The sequence below is a fragment of the Euprymna scolopes genome, chromosome 31 (assembly GCF_053919585.1).
Source record: "Euprymna scolopes isolate OS-2025 chromosome 31, ASM5391958v1, whole genome shotgun sequence".
Taxonomy (NCBI): Eukaryota; Metazoa; Mollusca; class Cephalopoda; order Sepiida; family Sepiolidae; genus Euprymna; species Euprymna scolopes.
The window spans coordinates 439835-455445 of NC_136512.1; the positions used below are offsets into that span (position 1 = coordinate 439835).

The 15611-nt window shown below is 31.6% G+C and overlaps 1 protein-coding gene across 6 annotated transcripts in view; it reads right to left on the minus strand.

Annotated features, from left to right (window-relative positions):
- Positions 1–2402: 2402 nt before the first annotated feature.
- LOC145255580 (NADPH--cytochrome P450 reductase-like) overlaps positions 2403–15611 on the minus strand; it is a 150438-nt gene continuing 137229 nt past the window's right edge. For 4 of the 6 annotated variants that reach the window (XM_080114050.1, XM_080114047.1, XM_080114048.1 and 1 more), the window contains 5 exons: positions 14735–14916; positions 12775–12924; positions 10936–11200; positions 6871–7099; positions 2669–3634 (listed from right to left, as the gene is read on the minus strand). In XM_080114050.1, coding sequence (XP_079970176.1) covers positions 3487–3634; positions 6871–7099; positions 10936–11200; positions 12775–12924; positions 14735–14916 — 974 coding nt within the window. In that variant the 3' untranslated portion in view covers positions 2669–3486. Of the gene's footprint in view, positions 3635–6870; positions 7100–10935; positions 11201–12774; positions 12925–14734; positions 14917–15611 lie in introns of all 6 variants that reach the window. The other 2 variants (XM_080114045.1, XM_080114046.1) reach the window with 1 other exon arrangement.

Genomic DNA, 15611 nt, shown 5'->3' on the forward strand with positions numbered 1-15611 from the left:
AAATTGGAGTGGTTTATTACCTCGTACCATTGTAGAGAAAAGAATCAAAATTCCAAATAACTAATGATTCTATAAAATTATTTATAAAAAATGTTTCTTATACAAAATTTGGAGAGGATCGAGTTGAACGTTCATGCACAAGTGAGAATTTATGTTCTTTATTCATTCATTCACATTTTGAAAATGTATGCGTGTATTAAAATATACAAATATAAATTTGGTTTTTATTTTTGAATTTAGAGCAGATGATTCTTTTGTTGAGATGTACAAGGAGTTCATATAAGTTTTATATACTACAAATACATACAATTATCATGTCTGGTTGCATACGTTTAAAATCCAAGAATGTACAGTGAAAGCTTGAGCGTTTTTGTATTTTAACATAGTAACTTATATCAAGGGAGATAACTTCTTTCAACTTATTTAAAAACATTTTTTTTTTTTTTTTTCAGAAATTGCTTTTAAAAGATCTGGCATTTTAACATTCTACAAACAACAAAAATATTGTATTTCAAGCGAAACAAATGGTACCTACGTAATTATCAGGTTTTAAATGGTAACATATCCAAAATTTACAAAAACAATAGGGTAGGAAAATTATTAATGAAAAAAGGAATTTGTGAAAGGAAGCGAAATTACTACATTATGTTTACTAAAAAAGAGTTTACATGGGAGATAATTAAGTTCTGTTGCTTACATCACATGACGAACATAATTCAAAATGTTGGATGAAATTTATTTCCCATATAAACTTTATCAAAAACGGTTTTTCATTAATAATTATTTTTCTATCATCATTTTACGTAATTTTTGGATGTGTTATTTGTGAGATGACATTTACCTAGGTACCATTTGTTTTACTAAAAATTCAATATTTTTCCATTCGTATAATATAGAAGCACCAAAGATCCTTATTTTCTCTAGATTTATTTTTATATCTCATCTTATTTTTAGATTTCTTTTTTCAGCAATTGATTCTTATTTTATTTACAAAAACAAAGATATATTTTGTTCTTGTCCAAAATTCCCCCTATATTAAAAAAATAAAATAAAATAAAGAAATATTTTTGATATATATACTCATGACGCAATGAAACTATCTTATTCCAAAAATCACATAAATGGATCAAATAGTGTTATTTTTATAAAGGAAGTCATTTTTAAGCAATTAATGGAAATTCAGTTATATCACAAGAAAAATTTTGTTTGAATTATCTTCCTTGTTTTTTGATATTTTCAAAATGGCAACAGTCGCTCCCCCTGTTACTCATAAAATTTGATTTTTTTTTATTTAAAAGTAAAACTACTTGATCAATTTGTGATTTTTGGAATATGACATTTTTGTTCACTCACAGGCACGTACATCATACAGATTTTTTCTTCATTTTTGTTTTTTAATATGGACGAATTCTGGACACAATGTTTATTAAATTCAAAATGAAATGAAAAAAAAAAATGAAATAAAAACGTTTTATTGGATAGTTAAAATCTCCTCAATGGTCATAATCTTCCTTAAGACTTACAATTTATTCCTGCATCAGAAATAGGTCTGATTTTTTTTTTTTTTTTTTTTTTTCAGTAATTGATTTTAACAAAGATTTTCCATACATTTCCTACATTTATTTGTGAAAGCTGGCCATTTTTGTTCATAAAAGACTGCAACTTCTATCAAGGGAGATAATTTCACCTAATTTTTAGATTTTTTTTAAGCAATTGAATTTTATATATAAAAACAAAGATTATTTTTTTTATTAGTTTTGAAATTAAAAGAAAATTTGTTTTATTAGCTCGTTACAATCTCCTCATTGGTTATTATCTTCCTTGGGAGCTACAACTGCCAATAAAACATTTTATTCATTTAATTTCAAAGATCCATGAAACAACTGAAATATATTAGAACATAAACAAAATTCATTTTTTTTATTATAGAGTTTCATTTTCATTTGGTGTCTCTAGGGACAATTGTCAGTTAGGTTCATAAAATAACTGAAGTTCATTTTATACAGTAATATTAGAAGGCTATCACAAGGCAGAAAAACCAAAACAAGTTATTATTGTTTTTAATTACTAAAAAAGTTTAAATAATCATTTGTTTTTGGTTTAGCTCCTTAACATTAAAATATTTCCACTTTTTTGCATTGTTTTAAGAAAATACATCAGTAAAAATTATTTTTATTTTTTTTACTTAACCTCATATTGTAACTGTTATTTTTATTGTAAACATATATTTGAAATTATTTCTGACCACACAGGCAACATCAGGTGAATACCACTAGTTTATAAGAAATTTGAAGACACTGATGCTGTCTTTTGTATAGGTTCATCTTCTATTATATAAAGGGTATTTGTTTGTATGTCCAGATAAAACTTCAAAAAGAACAATAAACCCGCTACAAAGTTGGTATTTTTTTTCATCAAAATAACCCCGAAAAAATATCTAAATTTTTAGAAAAAAAAAAGACATTCTTTGGGGGTTAAATGGTCATCATTTAATATCATCAAGAATGAAATCCAATTTTTTTAATGTTATGCATTCATACAGCCCAGGAAATTAGTCAGCATTTATATATTTTTTTAATTGAAAGACATTAACTCTGGATTTAATTTATCATTTAACTATTATTATTTCTCCAAGAAGAGTGGAAGAAACTTAATTTCATTAGTGCTCTTGTGGTATCCTTAATTTTATTTGGTGTTTTCAGTAGTACTCTGAAGGCTTCCTGAGTTTTATTTTTTTTCATTTCTCTACTCCTCATATAAAAAAAGGAATTTCTCTGGAGGGGGGGGGGTAACATTATTTAACATCTTAGTTACTTATGGCCTTGAGAAATGATGGGTAGCCTTTCTAGTTAATTAATATGGCACAGTTTTAATAGCAGTACTATGATAACTCTGTGCAAGTGCAATCTGAGACCATCACTGCACATTCCTAGATAGCTTTCTGGTGTGCATTGTCAAACATGTTAATTCTATGCATTCATAGTGTACACAATGTTATGAATCCCTTATAAATATGAAAAAAGAACTGCCATTTTATAAGTAAGTTTCTGTCCAGAATTCTTCCCATCTTAAAGAACCAAAATAAAGAAAAATCTGGATATATGTACTCGCAATGAAACGAAAATATATTCCAAAAATCACAAATTACTCAAGTAGGTTTATTTTTTACAAAGAAAATCATTTTTAAGCAATTCATGAGAATTCATAGAAATTACAACATAATTCTTCCAAGTTTGAATAACTGGTGAATTATCTCTTGTTTCTTGAGTTTATTTTCAAGATGGTGAAACGAGACAGTTGCTCTCCTATTACTTATAAAATTTTCTTTTCTTTATAAAAATAAAACTACTTGATAAATTTACGTGATTTCTGGAATATATTTTTGTCACGTCAAAGACAGATTTTTATTTTTATTTTTGTTTTTTTAATATAAGGGGAACTCTGGACAAGAACCTATAAGTATTGGTTGGGAATGGTAGAATTGGTTCAGCTCCAAACGTCACAAGAGTAACGTCCTCGAGCCTGCATCTTCTTTATGTAATCTGTCGCATGGGCCTTGTCAGTAAATTTGCCACATTCCATGATTATCGATAAAAGTGTTTCATTTACGTCACGAGCCATACGTGTGGCATCACTGTAAAAAAAAAAAATAAATAAATAAAAACATTGTGAAATATATGAACACAATATCAGGTTTGTTTTTTTAATAAAAAATTATTTTGCAATTTTTTTGTTACAAAATAAGTTTTCAGATTAAAACAATTTTTTTAAATACCTAAAAAGTAAAATACAAGATCAAAAATATTTTGGTTAAATTCAATAAACTTAAGTCATTTGGACTTCCGCTTTCTGTTTAGCAGAGCTCTTTCCAATATACCCCAAGGAAAAGTTCCTTCCAATTAATACTTATGTAATTTCAGTTTAATTTTTAAAAAGTTTACATAAAAAATAGTCCTTAATTTGAAAAGCTTTCAAATGGTTTTATTTTGAATAAAACGTTATAATCAGAATATCTTTTTTTAATCTTTATTTTGAAATGTTTTTCCTTTTCAGAATGGTTTTATAAAATAAAAAATATTTTAAAAGTTTAGATAAAAAGAATCTTTACTGCTGCAAGGAAGATAGGCTCCCTCTATTATACCTGAAAGTATCGTGTACCTCTACAAGGCCACCATTTGCCCATGCATAGATTATTATTGCCACATCCAGGCTGCTGCATCTACCATTAGTCTATCCCTCTTGGATAGGGTCCAGAAAAAAGGGATCTCCAATCTAATAGGTCCCACTTTATCAACTAGGCTCCAACTCCTGTCCCATCACCACAGTGTTGCATCCCTGCACCTGTTTTACAAGTACGTTAATGGAATGTGCTCTGATGAAATTTTCGCACTTGTGTCGCCTTGACCTACATGTCACTGCTTAGCAACAAAATCACACCCCTTTACTATTGAAGTCCCTAAATGCCAGAAAGCTTTCTACTCTAATAGTTTATTCCCTGAAATAGGTAGACTTTGAAATTCCATTCCTGCTATCTGCTTCCCTGATTATACTGATATGCAAAAGTTCAAATCTAACGTAAATCAACATCTTGTTAATCTTTCTTAGGCATGACTTAATTAGTAGCCCCTTACATACAAGTGGCGATATGCCTTGTTTGGGTTGAAGGTGAATAAAAAATAAACACCTTATGCGGGGAGTTGAGCAACGAGATGACTGTCTGCGTTAGATTTAAATTTCTGCGTGTTAGTACAGACAGGGAAGCAAGAAACACTGAGGGAATTCCAAAATCCAACAATCTGTGGACAGAAACTATTATAACACAAGAGTTTCTGACATCTAACGACCTCAACTGTGAAAGGGTAGGATTTTGTTGCTTTTCAGATTAGTCAGGAGTTTGTACATTCAAGGGGTACAAATGCTATGAATTCATCAAAGGGCATTCCATTAAAATAATTGTAAACAGGCACAGGGATGCAACATTGTGGCGATGGGACAGAGGTTAGAGCTTGGCTGATAGTGCAGAAACTAATAGATTGAACCCTGTCTAAAAGGAAGATGGTAGCGGTAGATGCACCAACCAGCTGTGCGAGGGAAGAAGCTATTTGAGTAGAAGGCTTTCACAGCATTTAGGAATCTCTACAGTGTAGGCATCAGATTTTGCCACTTGACAGGTTTATCGGAGGTACAAGTGCATTGAGTTCCCCAGAGCACATTCCTTTAAAATACTTGTAAAAGTGGCATAGAAATGCCTCACATTTTGGTGGTAGGATAGAGGTTAGAGTTTGGTTGATAATACAAGACCTATTAGGTTGGTGACTTTTTTTTTTTTACCGTGTCTAAGAGTGATAGACTAGTGACAGATGCACCAACCCAAATGTGGCAACAATATTCCATGTATGGACGAATAGTGACTTTGCAAAGGTACAGGATACTCTTAGGTATGAGTAACCTTCTAGCAGAGTAAAGAAAGCCTACCTTCTTCATAGCAACTTTGGAAAGACTTTGGAATTCCCTTACTGTTACCTGCTCCCCTATTTGTACTAACATGTTGGAATTTGAATGTAATGCAGAGTTTTTCAAATTCCTACATAGTGCCCCTGTAGACATGGTCCCAAATAGTAGCCCTTACAATCAAATGGCAACATACTTTGCTTGGGATGCATACAAATTTAAAAAATAAATAAATAAATAAATAAATAAATAAAAATTTAAAAAAATGATGTCACAAGATAAAAGTATACCCACAAAAAGTTTCAATGGTGAAGATGCTGTTATGATTAATGGAAACCACCTTCCACTATCCAATTAATTTGAGACGTTTAATAAGATTCCAACCCAAAGACCGTGTTAAGTATAAGAAACAAAATGTTGCTTAATCCTGCGTTAGTACCATGGAGTGTTTTGTCATCCCAATTTTATTTAAGTACTCATTATTCTAGTTAGCAACTTATTTCTTTTCCTCCCTCCCAATACTCTCCTGACTAAATGAGGTTATAGCACACGTGATATTGTATCTCAGTTTTTCTTGGAGATACACGTCACTTTGTCTTTCTGAGGTGTCCAGTCACCCCAGCTGACAAATGTAGGTATGATTTTAAGATTTATATATTTTTGTATTTTTCCAGTGGGAATGAAAATTTGTAGATATAAGTGCATATTATGTATCATTAAGCTACTCTGTAATATTTGATATAGCATTAATGTTTTGGTATTTTCTTTATTATAAGTTTTAATGGATTATTATTTTATTTACAATTTATTACTCTTTCAGTCTTGTAACTATGAGCTTAGCTAATGTAATATCTTAATTTTTTCTTATTTTCTTAATTTATTTTATTGTATTATTTTATATAAATATCAACAAACTACAAGTGATCCAAACTGTTCAACAGGGACTGTAAATATATCCTAAACCAGCATAACTACATTTTATAAAAAAATTATAAACATTTTTGTATTAGGGTGTATAAACATCCCATGGAACTAACCATGTTTGAAACACCCAAGTGACTAACTATTAATTTATATACTCAATTAAAATAATAAATTATTATATGATTAATGTATTTTAAAAATAAGTACAAGTGGAAATATGATTTAGTCAAGTGAAGTAACAGGTACTAACCAATTTAACTAGATTGGAAATAATTATTAAAACTTGATTGAAGAATATTTGTACATAATTACAGGCTGAAAAAAATACATTTTTAGAGCAAGACTTTCAAAATAATTAAAATAAACAATAGTAATTAAATAAATAAAATATTAAATAAGGTTACAAATATATAATAGCTCAAATTAAAATAAAAATTTCTTTTTTTAAATAATAATGGTCTTTTTTTTAAATAATAATGGTAAAACCGCACTCACCCACAAATGTAAAAGTGACCGCCAGACTCAATCACACGCCACACTTCCTCTTTATTTTCCTTTAACAAATTCTGGACGTAAATTTTCTTGTCAGTGTCACGGGAGAATGCCACATGAAGATTGGTCAGGGTTTTATTCTCAATATATTCTTCAAGTTCTTCTCGGTAGAGAAAATCTTGTTCTTTGTGTCGACAACCAAAATAGAGAATCGTATCACCAACAACTTTTTCTAAAAAAAAAAAAAATTCATATACTATTAAAAAGTTGTTTAGTGGAACATCCTGAATTTTTTATAAACTAACTTTCTAGGCTTCTAGTTCAGTTTTCTAATGTAGCTCAACTGATTAGACCAGTAGTTCTCAACCAGTGTGATGTGGCACATTATTGTACCATGGAATAATTAGTGGTATACTACAAAAAGATAATAGCTAGAAATCATGTAATTTAATGTTTAATATGTTCCTAGATTTATCAGTCATCAACATTTCCAACTCCTCTAAGTAAAAAAAAAAGAAAATTAAATAAAAAACATCAAAATCTTACTTCAATTCTCAACTTTGTAACTATGTGAACTGGGATTTTCTAACCTATACAACATTTAAATATAAAACGTGAAAGACTGAAAAATATTGAAAAAGAGTTCGTCTTTCTCACATTCACCCACATATTGCAGCAGTAGTTAAAAAAACACTAGGCACAATTGTTTGACATTCACCATTCTATACCAGATATTGAATGCAGGGTATGTTGATTTATATGAAAAAAAAAAAATGTTCCTTCTATGTGTTTGTCATCGCAAAAAGACTTTAGGAGTAGAAAATATTTATTTTTAAAAGAGGTATGTCACAAAAGTTTTTAAAAAAATCAATCATGTGCCGCCATGTAAAAAGGGTTGGGAACCACTGGGTTAGACAGCTGAACACTAATTACTAAATATAATAACAAATGTATAACATATCTCGCATGTCAAAGGCGCTTCGTGCCAAATATGGTGTCATTCTAATTAGTAGTCTTAAGAGCCTGTGAGTTTTTATTTATTTTTTTATTATTTGAAAAACAATAGTAGTGTTTAGATAGCCTCCCACTATTGACACACCTTGTATCTCAAGGGTGCTTCATGTCAATTTTGATGCAATTCTGTTGAGTAGTTTTGGAGCCTATAGGTGATCAACAGAGAAACCAAAATATCAATATACTAAAATGTTATGGTGTTCTTGGAGTTTATCCATTTGTAAGCAAATAAAGTTTATAAAATAGGAATAGGGAGCGTAAACATTACTAACACAGTATTCTTTATGATGTAAACACTTGAGTTTGTATCTCACATAAGTCTAATGGATTTTTTCAACCTGAAGTAACAATTTATAAATTTAAAGAAGTAACAATTTAACAAAAACATTACAATTTTTTTTTTTGAAAAATAAGTAAACTTTTTTTATAATCTGCAAGAAGTAGACAAAGGGTATTCAGCATTAATTCCAAACAAATTATTTTTGAAGAACACAAGCAATAATAGTATTTATAGAAAAGAGCGAGACTAGCAACATCATCTGTGAGAGAGAGAGGTTGCAGAGATGAAGAAATAGTGAGGTCAATTAAATAAGAAATACATTTCTGCACTTTACCAAGAACCTTCAAATGAGACACAGATTTATCAACCCAAATATGACAACAATACTCCATACATGGTCTGATAATATATTTGCAGAGATAGAGAATAACGTCAGGTGTGAGAAAATATTTAGAGCAATAGAGAGAACTGATTTCACAAGAAGCTGAAAGATCAATGGATCTAATATATGAACTCGTTATTTTCATGACAAGTGCTCAACTGCGCTTCAATCTATGGTTCCCCCTTGCCAAACTTTCACAAGAAACACTCGTCTAGTTGAAAACACTATCAATAATTCCCCCCACTCTTTATCTGTGCCTAAACCGAAATGTAGATTCCATGAACAAAGCTTCTTTTTTAGAAGTACATGCCTGTGGAACTATCTTCCGTTTTCCTGCTTTCCAGCTGACTACAATCTGATTATCTTCAAGTCCAACGTAAACAAGTTCTTGATGAGCCGTTCCAATTAAGTTAACAAATTTATCGAATTTCCATTACTAACGATTACTATATTGTCCAATTGACTACTGTACACTCTTAACCCTTATCCTCAAGTGGTCTCTGGGCCTTGATAAGTGGTGATGCCTATGTAAAAAAAAAAAAAACTAAGTTTTCATGAGAAAGAAAGACAAAGAAGTTTCAGTTGATTTCTCCTCAAGAGCAGAACCATCCATGAGAACCTTGAGAAGAAAAAGGAACATGCCTATATTTGAAAGACAAGAGTTGAGTCTTAACAAAATTAAACAAAACAAGTTATTTCATACTCTAATCTACAACTGAACTCAAGTCAGTTTCTAAATAAGCTGCATTTTTCAACTGATCAGAGGAAGATGGACAAAAAGCAACACCAGAATAAAGAGTGGTATCATCAGCATAGCTGTTAATCTTCGATCAGAAAAAGACCTAATAATATCAAACACCTCAGCACTAATAACATAACTCTGAAGTTTATGTAGAAGGCTAGAATGTCACACTGTTGAATGTCTTAAAAAATAACAGTTGAAAGAAAACCACAAAAACCATACTGAACATCACTAAAGAGGACCAGACTTTCAAGAAAATCAACAAGCTTATTGACCAACCTTTCAAAAACTTTGCTAATAACAGAGAGGAAACTAACAAACGATACTTAGTTGGGTCAGACCGATCACTTAAGTAATAGAAGCTAGATAAAGATTGGTAATAGATATACCTAGGTACTGCACTGTCATGTTTGAAACAACCACAGTTATTGGTTTAATAACAAACCAAAAATGATCAATGGGCATAGTATTTACTACCTCTCTAGGAAAGCAGACACAAGGTCAGATGTATTTTTCAAAAACCAGTGCATTAGGATAAGCACACTCTGGCCTACAAAAATTGCCTGAGCAGTTACATCTATATTCCTAGGTAGGTGCGCTTCTTAAAGAAAAAGGGAAGCTTTGAAGAGCAGATCTCCTGAGACTAAATAGAATCATACCTCAGTCCAACAGAGCAGAGCTAATAATGACCCACCCTCTGCCAGTGATGATAGAGGATATAACCATCCTCTGATATGAACTATGCCGACTCAAACTGCTTTGGTTTTGTTGTTTCACAACACTTTTCGGGGTTATTTAATGCTGAATCTATTAACTTCCAAAAAAGGTTTTATGCTTCAAGTTTTTATAACTTCAAATTTTTATTCATGGTGTTTGGTTTGTTTTATAGAGGAAAACTGTTAGTTTGATTTTTGCAGAACATGATTGAGTTTTGCAAAGGAAAAGGAAAAAATAATAACATCAATGTCCAATGCATGTAAGGTCAGGGAGCCAGTATCTTCAGACAGCCTGATCTAGTAGCACCAGTCAGTGGAAGAAGGGTGGAGGTAAGAATATAAGTTACAATAATAACAATGGCTGTTTTTGTTTTACGGCATATCAACCTTTTTCAGGTTATTTAATGCCGAATCTAGTGATTTTGAGGAACTATTTTTGAATGGAGTATATTTGTTTTTAAGTCAGATTCTATTCAACCCATAGTTGAGACCCTAACAGGTACTACCACTCCAAAGATAGCTTGTAGTGAAGATTTCTTTTTATATATATATATATATATATATATATATATATACTGTGAAAGCAAAATCAAGGCTTCAAAAAGGGTGTTAATGGCAACAAAAAGTGTATTTCATTTTACGTTACAATTGTTTCGATGTCCAGTCGAACAATTTCAAACATTATATCGTTTGAAAATTTTCCAAAACCAGTATTTCTATATATATAAAGATATATGTATATAAAGATAATCAACTTAACCAGATGGTCATAGATTTAATCCCAGCTTGTGGCAATTGCTAGTCTAGCTGTACTGAAAGCTATGATACAGCAAAACTGCTTCCCCCCCCCCCCGACCAGACAGAGGCCATAGGATTAGTTTTAATCAAATAATCATTTATGGATTCAAGGAGAATAAAGCAATTTTCAATTTACCTTGTTTTTTAAGGTAATCTCTTTCTTGAATGAATCCACGGAAGGGTGCAATACCAGTACCAGGACCAACCATGATGACTGGTGTGGAGGGCTTAAAGGGAAGACGGAATTGGGATTTACGAACATAAATTGGCACTTTATTAGGTAAACCATTGGATGGCTTCTGAAGGGCAAGGAAACCAGTGGCAACTCCTTTTGTTGGTCGACCAGTGGGTGTGACATAATCAATCAGAACTGCCGTGATATGAATCCGAGTTGGATGGACCTGAAAAGCAAAAAGTTAGAAAGTTATTTTTTGCATTTTTTTTTAATCTTCAGAATTAAGTAATAATATTTAAATGCAGGTGCATAAAAATTAAGTTAGAATGTTAAATTTCAACATAAACTAAAATTAAGTGGAATTTTCTAATTAAAAGCTGAGTGAGAGCTAATTGTTTTGATAGTGATATCACAAAGACAGGAAGTCACAAATCATATGTGGTTAAAAGCCGAGATGATCTTTTTTGACTGAATTAGCAGAAAGAGAAGTAGGTTTGAGATAGCTGCTTACCCCACCACTACCTTCTTTGTGGAATATTTTATGAATGTACATGTTTATAAGAAGTGAGATATAAATGAAATAAAAGTAGAAATAAAAGAATTAAAGAAATAGAAAAAGAAATAGAAAAATTAAAAGAAACAAAAGAAAAATTAAAAGAAAAAGAAAAAAAAAGAGGTCTATAAAGTGAGAAAGTCAGAAAAACAAGAAAGTTATTTTTTCTATCTTTTTTTTTTAATTTTCAGCGTTCTACAATAGGATTTAAATGCAGAATAAGGGTAGGATGCTAAATTTTGTCATAACACCAAAATTACGAAGAGTGTAATTTTCTAATTAGAAGTTGAGTGCAAGCTGATTATTCTGGTAGTAACGCCAAAAAGACTGGAAGTCACAAATCTGATGTGGCAAATAAGCCAAGATGATCTTTCTTTTTCAACTGATTTAGCAGGAAAAGCAGTAGGGTTTGAGATAGCAGCTTACCCTCAACATCAGAAGAGGGGATATTTTATCAAGGCAAATGTACAATATAAAGAAAAAATAAAATCTCAAACAGATTTTTAAAACCCAAGTGCATTTGTGACGTTTCTAATAATGTTCAAGTTATTTTTCCATTCTTTCTTTTAAATTTTAGGAGTTATGCAATAATATTTAACTGCAGATTCATAAAAGGTTATGATGCTAAATTTTGACAAAGTTAAAATTAAATGGAATAGAAATTCGAATTAGAAGTCAAGTGAGAGTTAGAGCAGGAAAAAAATGGAGACACACAAAGAAAAAAGTGCATAAATATACAGAATAATATTCAAAGGAAAAAAATATAGAAAAAGATAAAGAAAAAACAAAAAAATTAAAAAGAAACAGACACATATGGCGGTAAAGGAAAAGACACAGATACATGCAGAGTTAAGAGAAAAGGTTTTGAGATAAAAGAAAGGACATGAAGATAAAGGAAAGGATGTGGATGGACACAGGAGTAAAGAAAAGGCACACAGAAATAGAGGTAAAAGAAAAAAAAACACAGAAAGGCTCAGGTAAAGAAAAGGCACGGATAGATACAGAGGTAAAATATAGGAAAACTAGACTCGGAAAAAATAAAATTGAGCAAACATAGATGCTCCCATGAGGAAAAAAACTAGAGTGAATAGACACTTAAAACAATAGAAGAGTAAATAAATGTGATTGGGGAAATGAGTGGATGAATACTAACATGGCAGGAGTGGGAGGATTGTTTGGGACAAAAACACAAAAAGCAAGTTTTCAGTTGAGAAGGTAAAAAAGTAAAAATCTTTGTATTAACTGACCTTTCCTGATGAGGAGATAGAGTAATAACGAGCTTGGAGTCTAGGCAACAATTCACACAAATGATCCAGGGGCGGTTTCAAAGATGGAATGTCCTCTAACACAGCCAAAATGTTCCGATGATCCTTCACTATCCATTCACTGTACAATTGCTGGAAATCAGGATATGAAATATTAGTGGAAAGCGTTTAAATATATATATAATGATTACTTCATTTAATCACTTAAATTAATATACGAAGATATAATATATGAGTAAATTTTTCAGTATTTACTTCAACAGTACTCAATAGATAGAGCTAGGTAGTAAGTTATGAAAATATATATGGCAATTAAGCTACACAAAATATTCCGCATTTCATTCTCTTCATTCAATTCTAAGCCTGACGAATTCTCACGAAAATGAAACGTGGAATATTCTGTGTATCTTAATTGCCATATATATTTCCATAACTTAATAAATAAATGAATATATATACATTATATATATATATATATATATACACACACACACACATAGAGAGAGAGAAATTATACCATTATACAAAGTGCCTTCAATAAGTTTCCAGACTTTTTTGTATGGACACTTATTGCAAGTAAACACATGAAACTCTAGCTCTCTTCAAAGTAATCTCCTCCAGCTGCAATGCACTTGTTGTACCATTCCAACAACTTCTGGAAGGCCCCATGGAAGTTCTCTCGTGTGAGCATGTCAATGACTTGTCATTGCCTCTTTCTTCTTCTCAATTGTCTTATAATGACAGTCTCTAAGGTTTTCCTTGAGCTGAGGGAATAACCAAAAGTCACAGGAAGCAAAGTCTAGACTATATGGAGGGTGAGGAACTGTCTTGATGTCAATCTTGGTCAAATAGTCTGTGACAAGAATAGAATTGTGGACTGGTGCATTGTCCTGGTGGAAATGCCACTGACCCAATTTGAAGAGTGCTGGCCTCTTTCAACGGAATTTCTTCCTGAACTTCCTTAAAACCTCAACATAGTATTCCTTGTTGATAGTCCCATGGGAACCCAGTGCATGTAGATCATGTCCATGCTGTCAAAAAAAGGGGTCATTATAAGTTTCTGGATGGATTTGCTCAGTCTGGCCTTCTTGGGCCTGAGAGAGCCAGCATGCTTCCACTGGGGACTGTCTCTTGGTCTCTGAGTCATAGCAGTAGATCCAGCTTTCATCACAGGTCACCAGAGCATCAAGAACTGTGGGATCTGAATTGATCTGCTACATCATTTCCTTGCTGCCATGACATCTTTCTTTCTGATCTTCTGAGCACCCTTGGGACAAACTTCGCACAAATCTTTTGCATCTTCAGAATAATTGTGTGTGCAGTTCCCACACTGACATTAAATTGTGCATTTATTGTCTCTATAGATACATAATGGTACAACTCTGGTTTTCTGATTTCCTTACTCCTTTTACATCTATTATCATCCCTTACAGACTCCCTACCTTCCTTGAATCTCTTATACCACTCAAAAACTGATGCTTTATTCATGCAAGATGGTCCAAAAGCAGTTTGAAGCATTCCATACATTTCTGTGGCATTTTTTTTTTCAAGTTTAAAACAGAATTTTATTGTATATCTTTCTTCTAAAGTGTCCTCACGTCCAGATAGCATTTTTCAAATTCACCAGCTGTGATAATCAGGCTTTAGTAAGGTGTATTCCAATTCCTACTGGAGTTGTTCATTTGAACCTAAAATTATAAAAATTGGTCTCAGATGTATAACAATAACATGCTAAATTATCAAGAGTCTGCAACAATTTTAAATGCCTGTACAAAAATCGTTTGGAAACTTATTTAAGACACCTCGTATGTGTATATATACAAAATTTGTTATACTGTATGCAAAAAAAAAGAGAAATGAAAAGTAAAAAAAAAAATCAAGTTCGGAAACCTAACAGAAATAGAAACAAAAAAGAAAAGACACAAAATCTATTGATTCGAACCTTGCCTTCTGGAGAAGTGGATGAAAGTTTTTCCATAAATTCTTTGTCTTTAGGTTCTTTGGCATAATCTGAAAGTTCTTTGAGGACATGGCTCTTCAAGGGGTTCATTACGTCAACATAATGAGTTAGGGCTACTCTGTATGTTGTTGGACACGGAAATGGATGCTTTTTATTGGCTTCAACTGAAAAATAAAGAAACAAGATGAACTAAAGCCTTAAAAAGGGTCATTTAATTTCTGTTAGTATTTCATAGAAATCTGAACAATAAGAAATTAAATTGGTTAAAGACAAGAGCCATTATTTTTTTTATCTGTATGGAAGTTTTTGATGCAAGCAATCAAAAACTTCCATACAGATAAAAAAAAATAATGGTTCTTGTCCAAATTTGCCTCTATATTAAAACAACAAAAATAAAAATCTGCATAATGTGCATACTCATGACAAAACGAAAATATCATATTCCCATAAATTAATCTAGTAATTTTAGTTTTAAATGAGAAAATCAAATTTTATGAGAAACCACGGAGAGACTTTAAAAACTCAAAGGGATATAACTCAACAATTCCTTTCCTTTAATAATTACAAAAAACTTTTTATCAACCACTAACAGCCATGACTAATGATACATTACCTGAAAGTACTTCGTCCAAACTCCTCAGCTTAACATTCATGGGGAACATGAGTTGGAACAGAAACATTGAGGGCATTGCCAAGGCTGCTGCAAAGAAGGTGAGCTCTCTCTCTACCGTACTAGAAAATTACTTCTGCCTGAGAGCATCCTATACCTTTACAAGGCCACCATTTGCCCATGTATGGAGTATTGTTGTCACATTTGGGTTAGTGCATCTGCTACTAGTCTCTCGCTCTTAGACAGTGT